We start from the raw sequence: 24,081 nt of genomic DNA, 5'->3' as shown, positions 1-24,081 counted from the left end.
CCACAGGGAGGCAGTCCTCCCTGACATGCGGCTGCACAGACAAAGCCAGCTGAGACCACATATCGCCACACAGAGAGGCACTTCCCCAGTGCCAGAGCACAGAGTGGGATGTTGAATCCTAGCCAAGCACAGGGTCAGGGGAATTGGTGGAGTGAGAAGGCCTCCCCCGTCTGCACCCACTGGCACAGTGAGAATGATTCAGTGTCTACTGGGTCTGGCTCCATGGAAAAGAGAATGGGAAATCACCATTCCCCCCACCCCACCACCACCACCATCAAGGCAGGGCCTCAGGGGTCACTCCCTGGGCCCATAGTGGAGGTGGGTCCAGAAAACATCAAACCATGCCCCCTTGTACTGAGTAACTGCATATCCACCAGAGTGGCACAGACCCTACAGACAGTTACTACCTACAAGTGATGCAGCATTACCTGGATTAACACTAGGGCTATTCCAAGGAACAAATCAAAGCACACCTGGGGGGGGGTACAAAATATTACTAAGAATAGGGTAATAAATAACCAAAGTCACAACAACAGAGAGCAAGTAACAATCCCCAAAAAACACCTCTTGAAGGGCCAGGCCATGGACAGTCTATGGCCCTCTTTTAATATGAAAGTGCTTGCAGGTGTAGAGGACACAAGCTTTTAAAATGCATAAGGGAAAGAAAATTAGCCAAAATGATGAAATGGAAGAATCCTCCTCAAAAGAAACTTCTGGAAGTAGTGACAGCTAACGAATACATAAAAAACGATTTAAGCAATATAATGGAATAAGAATTTGGAATAATAGTCATAAAATTAATTGCTGGGCTTGAAAAAAGCATAGAAGACAGCAGAGAATCTATTGCTACAGAGATCAAGGACTAAAAAATAGTCATGATGAATTAAAAAATGCTATAAATTAGGTGCAAAATAAAATGGAGGCGGCCACAGCAGGATTGAAGATGCAGAGGACAGAATAGGTGAATTAGAAGATAAAACTATGGAAAAAGAAGAAGCTGAGAAAAAGAGATTAAAAAATCCAGGAGTATGAGGGGAGCATTAGAGAACTAAGTGATGCAATAAAAGGGAACAATATTCATGTCATAGGAATTCCAGGAGAAGAGAGAGACAAAGGGGCTGAAGGCATATTTTAAAAAAATCATAGCTGTGAACTTCCCTGATCTGGGGAAGTAAAAAGGCAGTGAAATCCAAGAGGAACAGAGAACTCCCTTCAGACTTGAATTGATCTTCTGCACGACATATCATAGTGAAACTGGCAAAATACAAGGATAAAAAGAGAATTCTGAAAGCACCTAGGGATAAACATGATCTAACTTATAAAGGGAGACCCATAAGAGTAGGGGCAGACCTATCTAATGAAACTTGGCAGGCCAGAAAGGAATGGCAGGAAATCTTCAATGTGATGAACAGAAAAAATATGCAGCCAAGAATCCTTTATCCAGCAAGTCTGTCATTCAGAATAGAAGGACAGATAAAGGTGTTCCCAAACAAACAATAACTGAAGGAATTCATCACCACTAAACCAGCCCTACAAGAGATCCTAAGGGGGATTCTGTGAGTGAAATGTTGTAAGGACCACAAAGTACCAGAGACATCACTACAAGCATGAAACCTACAGACATCACAATGACTCTATCCATATCTTTCAATAATAACACCAAATGTAAATGCACTAAATGCTCCAACCAAAAGACATAGGGTATCAGAATGGATAAAAAAACAAGACTCATTTAATTGCTGTCTACAAGAGACTCATTTTAGACCTGAGGACACCTTCAGATTGAAAGTGAGGGGATGGAGAACTATCTACCATGCCACTGGAAGTCCAAAGAAAGCTGGAGTAGCCATACTTATATCAGACAAACTAGACTTTAAATTAAAGGCTGTAACAAGAGATGAAGAAGGGCACTATGTAATAATTACAGGGTCTATCCATCAGGAATAGCGAACAATTATAAATGTCTATGCGCTGAATACAGGAGCCTGCAAATATATAAACAAATAATCACAAACAAACCAACCTTATTGATAAGAATGTGGCAATTGAAGGGGGCTTTAATACTCCACTTACAGTAATGGTTACATCATCTTGACACGGGATCAATAAAGAAACAAGGCCCATAAATGATACATTGGATCATATGGACATGACAGATATATGTAGAACTCTGCACTACAAAGCAACAGAATGCACTTTCTTCTCCAGTGCACATGAAACATTCTGCAAGATATATTCATACTGGGTCACAAAACAGCCCTTCATAAGTATATAAGAATTGAGATCGTACCATGCACACTTTCAGACAACAATGCTATGAAACTTGAAATCAACCACAGGAAAAAGTCTGGAAAACCTCCAAAAGCATGGAGGTTAAAGAACACCCTACTAAAGAATAAATGGGTCAACCAGGCAATAAGGGAAGAAATTAAACAATATATGGAAACAAATGAAAATCAAAATATAGCAATTTAAATGCTTTGGGATGCAGCGAAGGCAGTCCTGAGAGGAGAATACACTGCAATCCAGGCCTATTTCCAGAAACAAGAAAAATCCCAAATACAAAATCTAACAGCACACCTAAAGGAAATACAAGCAGAACAGCAAAGATACACCAAACCCAGCAGAAGAAGAGAAATAATGAAGATCAGAGCAGAAGTAAACAATATAGAATCTAAAAAAAAAAAACCTGTAGAACAGATCAATGAAACCAAAAGGTGTTTTTTTGAAAAAAAAATAAATAAATAAAAGATAAACCTCTAGCCAGGTTCCTCAAAAAGAAAAGGGAGATGACACAAATAGATAAAATCATGAATGAAAATGGAATTATTACAACCAATCCCTCAGAGATACAAGCAATTATCAGGGAATACTATGAAAAATTACATGGCAACAAACTGGACAACCTGGAAGAAATGAACAAATTCCTAAGCACCCACACACTTCCAAAACTCAAACAGGAAGAAATAAAAAACTTGACTAGAGCCATAACCAGCGAATATATTGAATCAGTTATCAAAAATCTCCCAATAAGACTCCAGGACCAGACGGCTTCCCTGGGGAATTGTACCAGACATTTAAAGTAGATATATTGCCTATCTTTCTCAAGCTGTTCCAAAACATAGAAAGGGAAGGAAACCTTCCAGACTTATTCTATGAAGCTAGCATTACTTTGATTCCCAAACTAGCGACCCAGCCAAAAAAGGGAACTACAGGCCAATATCCCTGATGGATATGGATGCAAAAATTCTCAATAAGATGCTAGCAAATCGAATTCAACAGCATATAAAAAGAATTATTCACCATGATCAAGTGGGATTCATTCCTGGGATGCAGGGCAGGCTCAACATTCGCAAATCAATCAACGTGATACATCACATGAATAAAAAGATAAGAACCATATGATCCTGTCAATCGATGCAGAAAGGGCCTTTGACAAAATTCAGCACCCTTTATTAATAAAAACCCTTGAGAAAGTCGGGATAGAAGGAACATACTTAAACATCAAAAAAGCCATTTATGAAACGCCCACAGCTAACATCATCCTCAATCGGGAAAACTGAGAGCTTTTTCCCTGAGATCAGGAACACGACAGGGATGCCCACTCTCACCGCTGTTGTTTAACATAGTGTTGGAAGTTCTAGCATCAGCAATCAGACAACAAAAGGAAATCAAAGGCATCAAAATTGGCAAGGATGAAGTCAAGCTTTCACTTTTTGCAGATGAGATATTATACATGGAAAATCCAATAGACTCCGCCAAATGTCTGCTAGAACTGATACATGAATTCAGCAAAGTTGCAGGATACAAAATCAATGTACAGAAATCAGTTTCATCCTTATACAGTAACAATGAAGCAACAGAAAGACAAATAAAGAAACTGATCCCATTCACAATTGCACCAAGAAGCATAAAATACCTAGGAATAAATCCAACCAAAGATGTAAAAGATCTGTGTGCTGAAAACTATAGAAAGTTTATGAAGGTAATTGAAGAAGATATAAAGAAATGGAACGACATTCCATGCTCATGGATTGGAAGAATAAATATTGTCAAAATGTCAATACTACCCAAAGCTATCTACACATTCAATGCAATCCCAATCAAAATTGCACCAGCATTCTTCTCGAAACTTGAACAAGCAATCCTAAAAATCATATGGAACCACAAAAGGCCCCGAATAGCCAAAGTAATTTTGAACAAGAAGACCAAAGCAGGAGGCATCACAATCCCAGACTTTAGCCTCGACTACAAAGCTGTCATCATCAAGACAGCATGGTATTGGCACAAAAACAGACACATAGACCAATGGAATAGAATAGAAACCCCAGAACTAGACCCACAAACGTATGGCCAACTAATCTTTGACAAAGCAGGAAAGAACATCCAATGGAAAAAAGACAGTCTCTTTAACAAATGGTGCTGGGAGAACTGGACAGCAACATGCAGAAGGTTGAAACTAGACCACTTTCTCACACCATTCACAAAAATAAACTCAAAATGGATGAAGGGCCTGAATGTGAGACAGGAAACCATCAAAACCCTAGAGGAGAAAGCAGGAAAAGACCTCTCTGACCTCAGCCGTAGCAATCTCTTACTAGACACATCCCCAAAGACAAGGGAATTAAAAGCAAAAATGAACTACTGGGACCTTATGAAGATAAAAAGCTTATGCACAGCAAAGGAAACAACCAACAAAACTAAAAGGCAACCAACGGAATGGGAAAAGATATTTGCAAATGACATATTGGACAAAGGGCTAGTATCCAAAATCTATAAAGAGCTCACCAAACTCCACACCCGAAAAACAAATAACCCAGTGAAGAAATGGGCAGAAAACATAAATAGACACTTCTCTAAAGAAGACATCCAGATGGCCAACAGGCACACGAAAAGATGCTCAACGTCGCTCCTCATCAGGGAAATACAAATCAAAACCACACTCAGATATCACCTCACGCCAGTCAGAGTGGCCAAAATGAACAAATCAGGAGACTATAGAGAGGATGTGGAGAAACGGGAACCCTCTTGCACTGTTGCTGGGAATGCAAATTGGTGCAGCCACTCTGGAAAACAGTGTGGAGGTTCCTTAGAAAATTAAAAATAGACCTACCCTATGACCCAGCAGTAGCACTGCTAGGAATTTACCCAAGGGATACAGGAGTACTGATGCATAGGGGCACTTGTACCCCAATGTTTATAGCAGCACTCTCAACAATAGCCAAATTATGGAAAGAGCCTAAATGTCCATCAACTGATGAATGGATAAAGAAATTGTGGTTTATATAACAATGGAGTACTACGTGGCAATGAGAAAGAATGAAATATGGCCCTTTGTAGCAACGTGGATGGAACTGGAGATTGTGATGCTAAGTGAAATAAGCCATACAGAGAAACACAGATACCATATGTTTTCACTCTTATGTGGATCCTGAGAAACTTAACAGAAGACCATTGGGGAAGGTAGTGGAAAAAAAAATTTACAGACAGGGAAGGAGGCAAACAATAAGAGACTCTTAAAAACTGAGAATGGGGGTGGTGGTGGGAGGGAGGGGTAAGTGGGTGATGGAAATTGAAGAAGGCACCTGTTGGGATGAGCACTGGGTTTTGTATGGAAGCCAATTTGGCAATAAGTTTCATATTTTGTTTTAAAAAAGTAACTTGTCATGATGAGCACTGGGTAATGTATAGAATTGTTGAATCACTATATTGTACACCTGAAACTAATATACCACTGTATGTTAAATATACTAGAATTTTCAAAAAAACCTAATAAATAAAAAAAAAAAGTACAATTCACAAGAAAAAAAAAAGAAATTCAGGCTACCCGAGAAAAACTTAAATATTTCTAATAGGGCATATAGCTAAGCATGTGTTGTTGTTTTTTTTTTTTCCTGTATGTTACATGTCATTTGGTCAACAGTCTTTGGATTATTAGATTTTTAACAAGGTAAATAAATTATATCTTTAATAAAAAAATGACTACAAAAGTGTAAAAAAAGTAAAAATCTAAGGAAAACAATATAAATAAAACAAAATAAATCATAAATAAAGCATTACTGTCATACAAAAAGTAATAAGATCAGTTTTATTAGGCAAAATAATAATAATAATAATAATAATAATAGTGACACCAAGCAGCGCTTCCTTCAATCCTGTCTAACATAGTATCAGAACCACTTTAGGTGTTTAAACTTACAACTTCCCTTGTATGAAAAATATCATGAAGCAATGACTTACTTTTCTTATCTTGAACTGGATTTTCTCTCTCAAATGTAGCCATTTCCTGCCTACAAAGGAAAGAGATAATAACATGATACACTCCAGTTATCTGAAGCTGAAAACACACTTGAAGGAAATGTTTCACTGCTCTTAACATAAAGTCATTGGTAGATTTAGAATTCATGTGTTAATTGAAATTAAATCCTGCTTACTTTGTTTCTGAAAAACCATGAAATAGAGCTGATAGCACTGTGAGAGTTGATGGTTATGTTAATTAAGTTGATGAGGGGGGTTCTTTTCACAAGGTATACATAAATCACATTTGCTTTAAGTATTTTAAAATTTTGTCAATTTTAACTCAATGAAGCAGGAAAGAAAAACCCAAAGTCTAGCAAAAAAATAAGAAGCAGAGAATAAAACTCCATATTTTATGAAACTTAAAGAATTACTAGACCATCATACTAGGTATAATATCATATGTATGTGGAACATATGTGCAATATAGTGAAAGTTGGAACAATTTGAGGGAGAATATTGAAAGGCAATTTATTTCTCTGTTGTTCTTGATGAGGGAGGTAAATAAGGTAAAAAAAAAAAAAGTGAAGGTAAATAAGCAGGTCCAAAAAATTCAGAACACAAATTTACAATGACCTAAATTAATAAGTGCAGACTGGTGATGAGAGAAATAGAGATTATCTCTACAGTGACACGATTCCACACCAGAACAGGGAGTGAGTGGCTAAAAGGAGATTGAGTACCAACACATGGTCTACTATTTCTCTGTCTCCCAGTCTCATAAACTTGAGGGAAAATGTAGACAAAGAATTTTGTAATGACCTGCCCACCTCAAAGAGGGCAATATACACAGAACAGAGATGTGCCCACTGCAGAGGAAGAATTTTTGGTGAGGAGGCAGTCTGAGACAACATACCAAAAGCAAAGCCTGAATCTTAGCTTATTTCTCCTTTGTATCTTCCCTAAAGAAATACACAAAGGTACACACACACCATGTTATCTCACCTACTTCCATTCAAAACACTAAGCACAAAGTTGCAAACATAAATTAGATAAAATAATAATAATAATAATAATAATAATAATAAAAAGAAAGCAGAAAATATATTAAAGGCAGATAGATGTAATATGTTAATTATTATTAAAAATAATAAATGGATAAAGTAAGTGGCTAGCATAAAGCAGGAAAACAATTGAAAGAAACGATAAAATATTTAGAGAGATTAAAACAGCACTAAAAGCATCAATATGTAAAATCAATTATTTCTAAAACAAGCCAGCAGCATATGCTTGAAATAAACATTAACTTGTAGAAAATGAGAATGTAGTATGGTTAGAGAAAGGAAAATAAAACATAAAGAGATGATGTCATACATACAGAATAGTTAATCTTGGAGATGAGAACCACATAAATGAAACAAAACCATTCAAAGATACAATAAGATACCTGAAATAAAGACTTCAGCCTGAAAATTGATTTTATGGAGAACAAACACAAATCACATGGAATATTGAGATATGCAATAGATTCTGCACTTCAAGAATAATGATAAATTCTAAAACATCCATGAGGAAAACATTGTGAAACTACTTCATCAGTGAGGTGAGTTTAAGGTAGCCCAAACTTCCATCTGAAGGCAAGCCCACAAAATGGTGAGGAAAATAGGATTACAAGAATCCTATGACTCTCCAATAAATGAAAATGGGTATTGTCAAATATATTAGTATTGAGGGGATATAAAACCTATGAATTCTTTAGGAAAAAAGAACAAATCAGAAGATAACTGTAAAACCACATTTCAATTTTATAAAATGCAAAGTTGTGTTATAAAGAAGTTGTTGAATGATGAATCTAACCTGTGCAGCCAGCTCTGTGGTTGAAGGTCTGGCCATAATTCATCTAACTTGAGTTTTGTCCTTATAAGAAGAGGCAATTTGGACACAGATAGTCATAGAGCAAAGATGATATGAAGACACAGGGAAAAGATAGGGATATAAGCCAAAGTGAGAGGCCTGAGAAGAGACTCACTCCCTAGCACTTTGATCTTGGATTTGAGGCATCAAGAATTGTGACAAAATTTATTTCTGTTGAATTTCCCAGTTTATGGAACTTCATCATGGTAGCCCAAGCAAAACGAATGCAGCCTAATATGTGGAAATTAGTTCAGACAATATTAAGTGTTAATACATACTCACTTTTATCCTCTTTGTTTCCTGCAAGGGAGTTGCCTGTTATTCCCCAACCTACCTTGACCCTTCCACCACATGGGTCTACACACACATTACAAGATAAAGACAATAAACTGCTCTCATTTCAGAACAAAGATGGACAGGATATGACATAGATAAAGACAAAACCACAAATACCTACAAATGTGATGAACTATTACTTACCAAAATAGAATCAATATGAAGCAAAGAAAAAAAAATGAACACGAACTGAAACAAAGTAGTAGTAGATTAATTTCTCTCAGACAGCAAGAAAAAATCAAGAAAAATAAAAACAGAGAATATCTGAAATACATAATTAATCAAGTTTCCTGGGGCACCTGGGTGGCTCAGTTGGTTAAGCGCTACCTTCAGCTTAGGTCAAGATCTCGTAGTCTGTGAGTTCAAGCCCCGCATCGGGTTCTGGGCTGACAGCTCAGAGCCTAGAGCCTTCTTCAGGTTCTGTGTCCCTTTCTCTCTCTGTCCCTCTCCTGCTTGCTCTCTCTCTCTCTCTCTCATTTAATGTTTAATGAATAAACATTAAAAAAAATTAAACATCAAGTTTTCCTAATAGATAAATTTCAAAAAGTATGACCCTTAAAAAACCCGTCATTGTAATTTTCAAAGTCTATGGGGCATAATAAACAAAATGCTAACTAATACTTATCAAATGCTGGTTCCACTCAGGCATTGTACTAATGTATGAATGTTAATTTTTAAAATGTTACCTTTACAATATAAAGTTACAGTATTTTTAATTTTAAAATTATTTTCCATATGAAGAAACCACAATTTAAAGAATATAAGTAACTTGTTTCAATGTTCAGGCACAATAGATGGTAAAGAACTTTGATAAAATCCACAAGCAGAAATAACATTACAATGCAATAAAATCAGAACTTATTATCAAAAATAGAAAACAAATTTGGAATTAAAAACAACTCATATTCAAGAAAACATAAAAAGCAAAGTAACAAAATGTTGGAAAATAATATTTCCTTTAGCAACACATGGGATACATATAGATAAAATATTATTTAGAGAAAAATTTATATTCATGCATGTCCAATTTTTAAATAAGAAAAAAAATAGAAAACACAAAATTTAAGTTTTGAATTCTAAGCAATTAGAAGAGCAACAGTGAAAAAATAAGGAAAGCAAAAATAAAAACCTCATAATGATAAAAGCAATGATACTGTGACATCTTGAGAAAAAAAGCAAAACAGAAATCAGATCAGTGGTTGCCAGGGGTTGCTGGTGAGGGGAAAAGTGATAAAAATATTCCATATCTTAATTGAGATGACATGAATGTATGTTTTTCTAAACTTATCACACAATTTACCTAACAGTGTGAACTTTATGGTACTATAGCTCTATAAAACTATATTTTAAAAAACTAAGTGACTTGAAAGAGCTCATACTATCCTTAAACATATGTTTAAAATAATGAATTAAATGATAATATTCTAGTGAAAATAAGATAACCAAAACTGACTCAGGAAGATGCACAGAACATAACATCATTCAAAGAACATCATCCTATCAAACTAGCCAAAAATGAAACTGAATTTAATTCTAGCCCACTTAAGTCTTATGTTATATATATGATTACAATTGACTTGGGTAGTCAAAACAATTGAAATCTTCCTCACCAAGCTGACTGGTTAAAATTCTGAATCCTATTCATAAAATTTGCAGTCACTCTGGAAAATGGTTTGGAGGTTCCTCTAAAAGTTCAAAATAGAACTACACTGATGATCCAGCAATCACACTACTAGGTATTTACCCAAAGGATACAAAAACACAAATTCAAATGGATATATGCACCCTGATGTTTATAGAAGCATTATCTACAATAGCCAAGATATGGAAGCCCAAATATCCATGGAATATTACTCAGGCATAAAAAAAGAATGAAATCTTTTCATCTGCAATGACATGGATGGAGCTAGAGAGTATTATGCTAAGTGAAATAAGTTGATCAGACAAATGTCACATGATCTCACTCATATGTGGAATTTAAGAAACAAAAGAGATGAGTAAAGGGTAAAGAGAGAGAGAAAAAAGGCAAACCAAGAAGCAGACTATTAACTATAGACAGCAAACTGATGGCTACCAGAGGGGAGGTGGGTGGGGGATGAATGAAATAGATGAAGGGGATTAAGTCCCCCCTTAGCATGATAAGCACTGAGTAATCTATAGAATATTGAATCAATATATTGTATGCCTGAAACTAATATAACACTCTATGTTAACTAACTGGAATTAAAATAAAACTTCAAAAAAATCATTTGGATGGGAACACCGTAGAACATTTCATTTTTCTTCATTTAGTTATTGTCTGTTTATAATAAAAACTTGCATGTATTTGAAAATGTCAACACTTCAATTCCTTTAAAAGGGAAAATTAGAAAAGAACAGTAGCATAGATCTCATTTCAGACATGATAAAGCAAAAGCCGAATTTAAATGACTTTGCGTTGTATAGAATGTATTTGTGGCAGCCTGAGAAAAGGATCTTGGTTCAATAACATCACCTCTTCAGCCACACACTATAAAGGGGAGTTCATTACAATGGCGGCATAGCCACCCTACTGTCTCTACCTTTTCCTCTGTGAAAAGAAAGCGTAAATTAAATACTTAGGGAATGGCTAATTACTCCAAACATCATTTCATATCACCAACAAATATGGGCCTTCCCCTCAATCCCTCATTCTTTCACACTTAGAGAAAAAGAAACCATCTCATAGATAAAAACCCAGATGATGAGACGCAATGATTAGGAAAGAGGTTGAATACAAAGATATGAAAATCCCATGGTCAGCAAAGAAGGGAGGGTGTTTCTTTCTATATAAGCTGGGGCAAGTTATCAGTGTGAGATAGCTGTTGTTTTTCCACTCTTTTTTTTTTTTTTTTTTTTTTTTACTTTGAGTATCTTGTAAAGGTTGGGCAACAGAGAGACAATGGCAAGTCAAGCAGTGGTCAGAGATTCAAAGAGCACATGGACTATAAAAAGCTAAACTAACAAATATAAGATTACCAGTTGATAGAAAGGTTTAATGCAGTACAGGAAATCCATGGGGTGTGGACGCAATGTTCTCACATCATGTACTTAAGGACATTTTTGGGAGAACAGTGTGAGAGTCAAAATTTCCAGGAAGAGATACTTTCAGGCATAAGGACAGAAAATAAAAACCATGAGTGCTAAAAGAGCAGTACTAGTGCACAGTAGGGCATTGACTTCAGGCTGAGCTTGGTGGCTTAAAGAACATCAAATGACAGAAGAATTCCTGGAAGATAATGGCTGAGGATGGGGAGTGGGGAATGAGAGTAGAGAGGCATGCAGGGGTCAATCCTTATAGGATTGTAGTCCCCGATGAAGAGTTTGTATTTTATTCTGAATACAGTGTAGAACAATTGAAGGGTCTCGAGGAAAAAGCATGATGAGACTTATATTTCCCAAAAATTATTCTAAGTGTGAAGAATAAGTTGGAAGTGTGTCCATTGTAAATAGCCAACCTGAAATAACCATCCTTTATTTCAGTTTTGTTTGTGCATGTACTTTGTATAACCATGAAGAAATGAAACATGTGCACCAATAGCCCATTATTTTTAGGGTCTCCAAATAAACTTCTGCCAAGTCTTAGAGGCAAAGACCAAAGAATTCTATCATTCTGTCCAGCTCTAAGAGGTCTCAAATAAGATGTTAACTTTTGTGAGACAGAGATTCTCAGTCTCTTGTGAGACAGAGATAAATCTCAGAGAAAAATACTCTGATATGCTGTGTTCTTACCATTTTCTTTCCACATGTTGGTTTACTTTCTTGTGCTTCTTTTGATTGTTTCTCAGGCAACTAGATGGAAACACATAGAAAAGAAGAGATTCTTATCTCCCTTCAAATGTCTTCACCCCCTTTTCTTGCTTTCCTTACCGTTAAAACAAAGTCTGCCTTTTCTTTTTGACAAACTTCTTTGTCCTGTAGAAAGGGCAGGCAGTCACAGATATAGAATGCAGTTCAGAAATTAACCACAAGAGGCCAAGCCTACAATAGGATGAAATGGCTACAGTCTGACCTGTCAGAAGGTGGTGGGAGGGGCCAAGAATAGAGAAAGATCCTAACCACAGAAAGGCTTGACTTCTCTAGGATGACCAGAGGAGACCAGCTTCTCAGGTGCATCCATCCCTGTGGAATACTAGCACTATCAACCTTGGCCATGTGATCCAGAGCAAGATTCTTCAAGCCTTGCTGTTTGGCCATACATATACATACAGAACATTATGATCCTCACCCACCTTCAGAGAAGTTTGTTGTGCGTATTACTCTTGATGTTTTCCCACCAACTATCATCATCCTTATAAGAATCAAGCAAGCACTCAGTGATGGAATTGAGGTGAGAGAAATCAGTGGCTTTCTTGCTTATATAAAAGTGAGATACAGACCCAAGCTTGTGATTCAGTGAATCAAATTTTCTTCTACACCAGTTGTCCAAATCGTATTTCTTTGAATGTTTTCTTTTCCTATATTATCACATCCCAAACATGTGTCTGTTCTCCTGCTTCTATATAGAAGATTGTATGCAAAATATCCCAGACTATGATAGCAAGATCCCCACTCTTGCTTGCCATCAATATTTATAGAAGACTTTTCCTCAGTGTTCATGTTTAAAAGCTCAATATCATCATCATATATGGGCATATTTGACCAGTAAGCAAAGAATAGAATACATATGTATTTGTTAAATACAAAGTAAATCAGATTTTTGGAAGAAGAGTCCTTTGTGGAGATAAGTTCTGACATACAGATTTCTGGATAATATTCACTAACGGTTAAATTTGGATGTAATGATTACCAAATAGCATAGACTGCAAATCAGACAACATTTAATTTTAGTGTCCTATGTGCTCTCTTCTTTTTCCCTAGAGCCTGGTTTTCTCATAATTCCATTTTTCTAAATGGGCCAATGAAGAATCTTATAAAACAATTCTCCTTGAGATTATTAATAGTTCACTGACTTGTCCTTCTAAGACATGTTTGCATTTTAAAGTTAAAAAAAAAAAACATAAAATCCTTAACATTAGCAGGAACCTAATTGAAATTCCATGTCATTATTACTGAACATAAATGAACACTAAATTCTGCTGTACACTAAGTATTTCTTTAATCAAGCAAAATTTAGATAATGTCAGGCCATAAACATTTGTTGGCTGAATTAAGGAATCATTAAAACTAATAATTAAAACAATAGACATTAAATTAACCTTAAAATGTATCTTGGTCAAAGTGTTGAGATCAAACGTGATTTTTCCATACTTTCTGTGTTTTTTGACAATTTTTTTTTTACTTCCCAAATATTTGGCATAAGTTTCAAACATTATAACTTCATAAAGGAAATCTAAATACCAAAAAATCAACAATTTTCACTTGATTTCTTTTTTTTTTAATTTTTTTAACGTTTATTTATTTTTGAGACAGAGAGAGACAGAGCATGAACAGGGGAGGGGCAGAGAGAGAGGGAGACACAGAATCCGAAGCAGGATCCAGGCTCTGAGCCATCAGCCCAGAGCCCGACGCAGGGCTCGAACTCACAGACTGCAAGATCGTGACCTGAGTTGAAGTCGGACGCTTAACCGACTGAGCCACCCAGGTGCCCCTTCACCTGATTTCTTTATGAAGTAAATCGAAAATCAAAAATTAAATATCTAAAAATGTACATATGTCAGGCACTGTAATGTAATAACTAATCCTTATTTTAAAGAAGGAAACAATAAAGAAAATTTCCTGAAATATTCTTAAAATGATATGAAAGCCATAGAAGACAATTTTCAGGATATAAATAAAGGGAAATGTGAAGAAAATGAGCTGTTAAAATACATTCATAAGAGGAAACAAATGATTGAAAATGACAATGTAAGCAGATATCTCAAGAAGTTGGAAAAAAGAAAGAAGAAATAAGGAAAGTTATGGAAAGAAATGTGGTAGAGAACTAAATATTAGAAAAGGATAAAATTGGCAGGATGAGCAAAAATCTGGCAAAGTCGATTAAGTAAAAAGAAAAGGGGAATTAAACGAACATGAAAACACATTTCAGAGAGTTGCCTGAGTGGCTCAGTCAGTTAAGTATCCAACTCGCTTTCAGTTCAGGTCATGATCACAGGGTCATGAGATTGGGCCCCACATTCTGTGCTGACAACATGGAACCTGCTTGGGAGTCTCTCTCTTCCCCTCTCTCTCTGCCCCTCCTCTGCTTGCTCTCTCGCACTTTAAATAAATAAACAAATAAATAAATAAATAAATAAGTAAATAGAATAAGTGCTACAGAGATAAAAACAAATAGTATGAACTATCACATAATAAACATGATGACTTAAAATAGATATCTCAGAAAAACAAAGTGCAAGGGACACCTGGGTGGCTCAGTTGGTTGAGCATCCAACTCTTGATTTTGGCTCAGGTCATGATCTCAGAACTTGTGAGTTCAAGCCCTGAGTCAGGCTCTGCTCTGACAGCACAGAGCCTGCTTGGGATGCTCTGTCTCCCTCTCTGTCTGCCCCTCCCTGGTTCATAGTCTCTCTCTCTCTCTCTCTCTCTCTCTCTCTCTCTCTCTCTCAAAAATAAACATTTTTTTAAAGTCTTTAAGAATTTCACAAGATTATCTCATTATTTTCTATAATTACTGTATGATGTGGTTGTTATTATTACCCTTATATACTATGATCATGAAATAAATAAACAGGCAAATAAATGTGGGTTGCACGGTTGGACATGGGAGATATTTTATTCCAGTAAGTAAAATAAGGTAATTTCTGTCTAGAGCACCCCTTTCACTGGTGATTTTTTTTATTTATCCAGAATATTTTTTTTTTTACATTACAAAACAATTTTGTCAATTATATCTTAGTAAAGTTAGGGAAAAAATATGTACCTCCTAAGGAAAGTCTACAAACTGCCTATGGAGTATCCCTCTCTGCCAACTTCAACCTTGGATTTGATCAAGAAGCTAGATATAAACATCAGTTTATAATTACAACTTATAAGAGACATATTTGAAACAACAGCATACAAATGTAACCAATAAAATCCAGATCATTTCTTCAACAGATAAATTCCAAGAGGGATAAACAAGAGTGGAAAAAACCCTAACAGTTCAAAGGAACTTTAGACAGCTATTACTTAAGTGGAATATATGAGTAGTATTTGGATTTTTTTAAGTTTTTATTTTAATTTCAGTTACCTAATATACAGTATTATATTAATTTCAAATTTTCAATATACTAATTCAATGCTTCCATATATTACCTGGTGCTCATCAAGACAAGTGTACTCCTTAATCCCCAACAATGATGTAACCCATCCCCCCACCTGCCTCTCCTCTGGTAGCCATTAGTTTTTCTCTCTATAATTAAGAGGTCATTTCTTGATTTGTCTCTCTCTTATTTTTTTCCATTGGCTCATTTGTTTTGTTTCTTAAATTCCATATATGAGTGAAATCATATAGTATTTGTCTTTCTCTGACTTATTTTGCTTAACGTAATACTCTCTAGCTCCATCCATGTCATTGTAAATGGCAAGATTTCATTCTCTTTTGTGGCTAAATAATATTCCATTGTATATACATACCACATCTTTATCCATTCATCAATCCATGGATACTGGGGTTGCCTCTATATCTTGGCTATTGTAAACAATGTTGCTATAAACAAAGGGGTGCATGTATCCCTTTGAATTAGTGTTCCTGTATTATTTGAGTAAATTATTGGTGAGCTTTGGAAAGCACATTAGCATCATTGCTTGGAGGTCATACAATTAGATAAAAAGGGAATAGATAGTTCCCAATAAATTTCACCTTGGAAATCCCTTCTTGCTTTTCCTATAGTACTGGATACATTCCTTGGTTTCTTTGATTCCATATCCCCGTATTCAAAGTAGGGGTATGAATATTGCCAGATCCTAGATTTAGTAGTGAAGATAAAATGAAACAATTCATATAAGCTAGAAAGAACATGGTAGGTGATTAATCAGTGATAGCTGTTTTTTAACTACTTGTTTTCAGGTTCTTGTGCTATATAGTGTATATTTTGTCTCAGTGAATCACTCACAGGAATTATGTAGTTCACAAGGAACATCATTCAATGAACATTTATCCTCTGACTCCTGGAAGTAATCACTGACTGCAGATTATTTTATCTATGCAGTCACAAACTCTCTAAGAGCCAAATATCTGCATGTGTGTTTTCTTCCCCAAGTTTAGAACTTCTTTAGAATTATTTTCCCTTTAGTTTCAAATTTAATTGCATTATGACCAGACAGCTGGTGTGGAGTTAAGTGCCCGTGTTTCAAATGGTGTTATTATCAGAGTGCCTGCATGGCTCAGTCAATTAAGTGTCCAACTCTTGATTTTGGTTCAGGTCATGATCTCATGGTTTGTGACACTGAGCCCCACACTGGGCTCTGTTCTGACAGCATGGAGCCTGCTTGGAATACTCTCTCCCTTTTTCTCTGCTCCCCACTGCTCTTTATCTCCCTCCCCCACTCTTTCTCTCAAAATAAATAAACATTAAAAAATAAAATTTAAAAATCAATGCAAAAAGGGGCACGACTAAAAATGGAAAACTCCTTTTAATCTCAGTATTCTGAAGCAGATCATCTTTCTGGAATGAGAATTATACATGCTTCTTCATAACAGCCAAAAGAAAAAAAAATATAGAAAGCCTACTTTCCATAGAGCATAAGCACAAGTTTCAGGGATTTTTCAGGTTTTAAAGGCACTGTCATTGTAATCAGAGGATCCATAATCTAAAAGACTTGTATATGTATAATCATGACACTAGGTAGAATGTGGTTAGCGTCATAAATGCACATAAACCATTTACAAGTCACAAAAAAGTGAAAGGATAATTTCTGGCAGAGATAAGTAAGATGTAGCATTTGGCCAGGGCATTGAAGAATGAATATTTTGATAAGGAAAGATGGTTGAAAATGTGCTTTTGACTAAGAGTTCTGATAGCCAGTGCACACAAGCTTAAAATTAAAAGAGTAACCAGTGGTCAGATTGATAAGGATATAAGGTCCATAAAACATATTTATGGTAGAAAGAGCAGAAAAGTATATTTAACAAAATTAATTATACTTTCTTTAAATCCTTGCTTTGTGCTAAGTTCTAGAGAGACACAGAGACAAGGCAACAATTACCCTTGAGAGATTCCCTAGTAAATAGAAAAAAGTTGATTAGAGTTTGGTTGCTAAGTCAAGTGATGGAGGCAATGCCCAAAGTGATAAGAGAACAAGAAGGAGGGACTTAGTAAAACAAAATATATAAGACCTCAAATTGCAAAACAAGTGGTATATAATTTACATGTTAGGTAGTGGGAAATGGATGTGCCCACTGAAACACAGGAGTAAGGTGATTAGAGTTTTGCCATGGGCAGATTAACGCAGTTGTGTCAAAGAACACAACCAAGTGGCCAAGTTACATTAAATAGTGCTCAACATTACTAATCACTAGGGAAACACATATCAAAACCACTTTCTCAAAACCAATATTTCTCCCTCAAAATAAATAAACAAAAAAAAGTGGGCAGAGGATCTAAATAGACATTGTTCCAAATAAGACATACAAATGGCCAATAGGTCCATGAAAATATGTCCCATGTCACTAATTAGTGGGGGAATGCAAATCAAAACCACAATGAGATATCACCTCACACCTGTTAGAATAGCTACCATCAAGAAGAAGAAATCAAGTGTTGGCAAGGATGTAGAGAAAACGGAACCCTTTTACACTGTTGGTAGAAATGTAAGTTGACCTAGCCACTATGGAAAGCAATTTTTGAATTAAAAATTGAACTACCATATAATTCAACAATCCCGCTTCTGTATATACAGCCAAAGGAAATGAAAACAGGGTATCAAAGAGATATCTGCACTGCAATGTTTATTGCAAAATGACTTACACTACTCAGGATGTGGAAACAATCTAAGTGACTATCAATAGACAAGTATATAGAGGAGATGTGACAGATGATGGATGGATGGATAGATAGATGGATAGATAATATATGTTATGTATTATATAATATAAGGCATGACCTTGAGGGCATTATGCTAAGTGAAATAAGCCAGACAGAGAAAGACAAATATCCCGTATATGTGCAATTTTAAAAAGCTAAATTAGTAGAAACCAAGAGTAGAATGGTGGTTACCAGGGCCGGGGGTGGGGAATTAGGGAGATATTATTTAAGGGCCCAAACTTGCAATGAATACATAAATATGTCCTGGAGATGTAACTAATAGTATAGTGATTATAATCAATAAGATTATATCGTAAATTTCAAACTTGCTAAGGGACTAGATCTTAATTGTTCCAATCACAAAAAAAAAAAAAAAGAAATGATAATTTATGTGTTGTGATAGAGGTGTTTGTTAACACTATGGCAGTAACACAGTACAACATATATATGTATCAAAGTAGCAAGTGGTGCACTTTAAATGTGTACAATGTTACATGTAAATTATATCTTAATTTTATTTTTACTTTTTAAAATTTTTTTTAATGTTTCTTTATTTCTGAGACAGAGAGAGACAGAGCATGAGTGGGGGAGGGGCAGAGAGAGAGAAGGAGACACAGAATCGGAAGCAGGCTCCAGGCTCTGAGCTGTCAGCACAGAGCCCAACGCGGGGCTTGAACTCACAAACCGTGAGATCATGACCTGAGCCAAAGTCGGTCGCTCAACCAACTGAGCCACCTAGGCGTCCCTATATCTTAATTTTAAAGATCTACTCATGCTATATAACACAAGATAATAAGATTGTGTGGAAGGAGTTAGGGTAAGTGGATGGGAGAGTGAGGTGCTGAAAAACAATCCTCTAAGATTAAGCAGAGTGATGCCTATTATCCATATATATTCTACAACTTCAAAAGCACTCAAAGAAGATAAGGAAGGATAAAGTCACCACAAAAAGGCACTACTTAGATCAAAAGGATTGGTGTACATTATTTTGTATCCATGACTTTCAAGAACCTGACTGTTTATTCTCATACAGAGAGACCCCATGAAGTTGAAGAGTGGGAAGATAAATCCCATACCCAGATGAGAATAGAAAGATGCAGAAAGATTCAAGTGACTATAGACCAAGTTTCCTGAATAAAATGCAAAATGCACAGTTAAATTTGAATTTCAGATAAAGAACAAATAATTTGTTTAGTATAAGTATGACCAAGCAATAATGCTCCAAATATTACATAAGGCATATATACACTAAAAAAAATTGTTTATCTGAATTCAAACTTGAATTGGCATCCTGTGTTTTTATTTTCTAAATATGGTAACCTTACAACCTTTCCAAAGTAAGGCAAAAGAAGGAGTGAGTAAACTGAGGCAGCGAGAGGTCACTGTGAGTTCTAAAAGAATGCTGTCTTCAGGTACACACCTCTTAAAGCAAACTGTCTCATCATTCAAAATGCATACACCCAGTCTCCTTTTCCCTCTTCTTCCAAGAAACAGCCTTGCCCAGAGCCAGACTTACTTGAGTTCTCTCAGTAGAGAATTCCCCATTCTCTCACTGTGACCCTGTTTTTCAGCTCCTGAGTTTCACTCCACTTTCGGCAACAATGGGCACAGTTATGAGCAGGACGTTGCATCTGACCACTGGCTTGTGTGGTCACAACCATGAGCTGCTAAGGGCTGGGCATGGTAGAGAAGGCAGGAACTGCTCTGAAGGGGAGGGGGAAAGGAAGACATGCGTGTGTGCTTGTGTGTAAAGAAATATCAAGCTGAAACATCAGAGATTAAACCTAACGTTCTGTGTTCATTTTGCTTTCAAGGAAATTCCAGATTGGAGACTCAGAAGGGGTAGGGGCTTAACTATTCTTCAGAAATCTGAGATCTCCAAAATACCAATATTTTGTCCTCTTCCAAACACACAAAAAGAAAGCTTCTTGTAGGGAATGTGTAAAAAAAAGTGAAATTTGCTTGTCCCTGGGGTTGTAAAAATTAAATCAAACATAAATGTTTTTCCTAAGAGGTCTAATACTTCAAAAAAATAAGATGTAAAAAAGAAAGAAAAAGTATGAAAATAGAAGAGTACTGATGTTATTCAAGCTAGGTAAAGAAGCAAATGAGCTTCTTCCTGTTGTTCCAAGGCTAGTGTTGCAATGGAGAAAGAGAAGAGCCTGGCAGACCCATCTCTACCATCTGGTCTCCCACTTCCTCCCCTACACCACCCAGCAGAGCCACAGAGTACAAGCTGGCCTCAGTGATAATTTCCAGACAGGCGATTAGCTGACTGCTGACCCTGAGTTGTTGCTGTTGGGGGAATGAAGTAGCTTATTCACAATGTCTCTCACCCAACAGAGTGTAGAACAGATAAAAACTTCAGTTTTTATCCAACAAGGAATTGATTTGCTAACTTCAGAATTACATGCTCATCTATCCCAAAGTGTTTTTTTCAACTGTACGATGACACCAAGACTGAGGAAGTTTGTTACTGCTCCCCTTCAGCAGAGCTCAAGTGTTTCAAATGCTTTGCAATCATTTCTAAATATTGTATTACTCTTTTTTGTTTCAATCAGAGCATGGGAAAACTGTATTTGAAGCAGGACTGTCACACACCGCATGCTGGGGTTATGCTTTACCAAATTCATATTTGAGAACTTATGCACCAAACCCTGTTTCCCGGACTTTCACATCTTACCAATCATCAGAGGACTCTGTTAAATGCAAATTCTGATTCTGTCAAACTCAGCTCAACATTCTGCCATTCTAACAAGCTGCTGGTCATGCCACTCCAGCAGTTCCTTTGAGTAGCTAGACACTAGGCCACCAATCCTCCGAGTGTTGTTACTGAATATAGTTACACTCTGGTGAATTTGGCTGTATATACACAGTCATGATAATACCATCATCACAATCAAAGTTATAAGGGTATATGTCACCTCCAAAAGTAGTTTCCTTATGTCCTTTTGGGCTGTGTGTGTGTGTTAAAAATACTTAACATGAGTTATATTCTTCTAACAAATTTTTAAGTTTTTAAGTGTGCTTTTGTCCCTTTACTTTACCTTGATAAGGTGGTATATAAGCTCTCATGTTTTATTGCTCCATTAGAAATTCACTTCCTTGCTGTGAAACTCCATGAATGTAAAACTAAAAATTAATAAATTTGTAAGCTTTGTCTCAGTTAATCTGTCTGTTGTTAGTTTAATTCACAAGACCCCAGGAACCATGTTTTTACTGAAGCTTTTACTAAGTTTTATCTAAAGTTTTCTTCCCTTATAATTTCTTGGCTGATGATCTCTATCATGATCATGATTGCTTTGTGCTTAAGAATTATATAATCAGCCTAATTGGTACTCATCAGGAATTTGTTGGGAATGTACCTACCTTGGTGGTCACAAAATATTTGCAAATGTAGAAGAAAAATTTCCTATTATGATGCCACTTGCCTGAATATGTCACAATGAAGTGTTGTGTTTCCTCCAGTGTTGTTGCCCAAAAATGACCAGAAATTTGAAGGCTACAAAAGTCAAAGTGTTGGAGGATTTGAGGAGGTCCTATCCACCATCCTTTTTAGGATCAGAACCTAGTTGAAAACATTTGCCTGAATGATGAATGTTTTCAGTTTGGTTTGACAAATTGCACAGATTTGTGGCCTTACTGCATGTGTCCGGAATGCAAGTATTTAACCTTTCATTAGCACACCTGTTATGAACATTCTTCCTGTAACTTCCTGGGAACTTTCCTCTCAGCAGATTTCATGGTGCACTTTTCCCCAGGCATATTGTCTCTTGTCTGGACTACCTCAGCTGCCTTTAGTGCTCTGATACTCTGTTGTTTTCTTTGACACTAGGAATTAGCAAATTTTAAGGTTTCTAGTGCTTATGTTCTAACAATATTAGAGGTAAAGCTGTAGAAACTGATGTTATTATACACTTATCACTGATAGAAAAGCAGGTGGTTTTAGATTTGTTGTAAGTATAAAGTTAAAATTATATATAATTTAGTAATCTTAATTTTGTATAAAAATCTCTATTATTCAAAATGTTCTTAGAACAAGCTCTTTTGTCATTCTGCTATGTCCTCAATAATTAATAGGAGAAGAAGAAGAACAAGAAGAAGAGGAGGAGGAGGAGGAGAAGGAGGAAGTCAATAAAAATATTTTCACATATTCCTCAAAATAAAATTTTAACATTCCGTTTTCTTTTCCGGTAGAAAGACACATCATACTGAGGACAATTAATCAGGTTTTATGGTTAAATTACATATGCATGGGCATTTCCTTCTCCTATTTTCTTTCTTTTTTAAATTATGTCCATTTCTTTCTTTTTTTAAAGTATGAGCCTGGGTGGCTCAGTTGGTTAAGCCTCCGACTTCGGCTCAGGTCATGATCTCGTGGTTTGTGAGTTACAGCCCCACGTAGGGCTCTGTGATGACAGCTCAGAGCCTGGAGCCTCCTTTGGATTCTGTGTTACTCCTCTCTCTTCCCCTCCCATGCTTATGCTGTGTCTCTCTCTGTCTTTCAATATTAAATATACGTTAAAAAATTTAAGTATTCCAACACCTTTAATTTTTTACTAAGATATACTTGACATATAATATTGTAGAAGTATAAGACGTATAAGATAATGTGTTGATTTGATACATTCATATGGCACAAAATGATTACCACCTGCATTGTCAATTAGCTACCAGCTCTATCCTATCACTATGATTTTTTTCACTTCAAAACCATTTTTAATTGATATAGTTGACATGAAAAGTTAAATTACATTCAGGTGTACAACATAGTGATTCAACAATTTTGTACATTACACTATACTCACCACAACTGTAGCTACCATCTTCCCCATTACAAACTATTATAGTATAATTTACTACATTCCTTATGCTGTCCCTTTTATACCCATGACTTCTTCATTACATAACTGGAAGCCTGTACCTTCCACTCCCCTTAGCCCATTTTACCCAACACCCCCCACTCTATTCCCCCTGGGAACAATCAGTTTTTTCTTTGTACTTGTAGGTCTGATTCTAATTTTGTATTTTGTTCACTGGGGTTTTTAAGATGCCACATATGAGTGAAATCATATGGTATTTGTCTTTATCAGTTTGATTCTTTTCACTTAGCAGAATACCCACTAGGTCTATCCATGTTGTCTTAAATGGCACAATCTCTTCCTCTGTATGACTAATATTCCACTTAAACTAGACACAAAAATCAATGTGAAAGAATAGAGGGCCCAGAAATAAACCTACAATTATATGGTCAATTAATTTATGACAAAGGAGGAAAGAATATACGATGAATAAAAGATGGTCAATTAATTTATGACAAAGGAGGAAAGAATATACGATGAATAAAAGACAGTCTTTTCAACAAATGGTGGTAGGAAAACAACAGCTACATGCAAAAAGAATAAAACTGGATCACTTTTTGACAGCATACACAAAAACAAACTTAGAATGGATTAAAGATCTAAATGTGATACCTGAAACTATAAAAATCCTAGGAGAAGGCACAGGCAGTAATTTCTTTGAAATAGGCAAATGCAACATTTTTCTAGATATGTCTCCTGAGGCAAGGGAAACAAAAGCAAAATTAAACCATTGGGACTACATTAAAATAAAAAGCTTTTGCACAGTG

At 36.0% G+C, this 24,081-nt stretch overlaps 1 protein-coding gene across 2 annotated transcripts in view; it reads right to left on the bottom strand.

Annotated features, from left to right (window-relative positions):
• Positions 1 to 20,147, bottom strand: part of GCSAML (germinal center associated signaling and motility like) — a 43,532-nt gene extending 23,385 nt beyond the window's left edge. Inside the window, exons 1-3 of one of the 2 annotated variants that reach the window (XM_019438495.2) lie at positions 19,969 to 20,146; positions 12,238 to 12,297; positions 6,241 to 6,290 (exon numbers count right to left, since the gene is read on the bottom strand). In XM_019438495.2, the coding sequence (XP_019294040.2) occupies positions 6,241 to 6,290; positions 12,238 to 12,297; positions 19,969 to 19,997 (139 nt within the window). In that variant the 5' untranslated portion in view covers positions 19,998 to 20,146. Of the gene's footprint in view, positions 1 to 6,240; positions 6,291 to 12,237; positions 12,298 to 19,968 lie in introns of both variants that reach the window. The other variant, XM_019438496.2, reaches the window with a different exon arrangement.
• Positions 20,148 to 24,081: the final 3,934 nt, after the last annotated feature.

This window comes from Panthera pardus, unplaced genomic scaffold, assembly GCF_024362965.1.
Source record: "Panthera pardus isolate Hobbes unplaced genomic scaffold, ASM2436296v1 HiC_scaffold_1, whole genome shotgun sequence".
NCBI classification, from domain to species: domain Eukaryota; kingdom Metazoa; phylum Chordata; class Mammalia; order Carnivora; family Felidae; genus Panthera; species Panthera pardus.
This window is presented reverse-complemented; position numbering and strand designations above follow the sequence as displayed.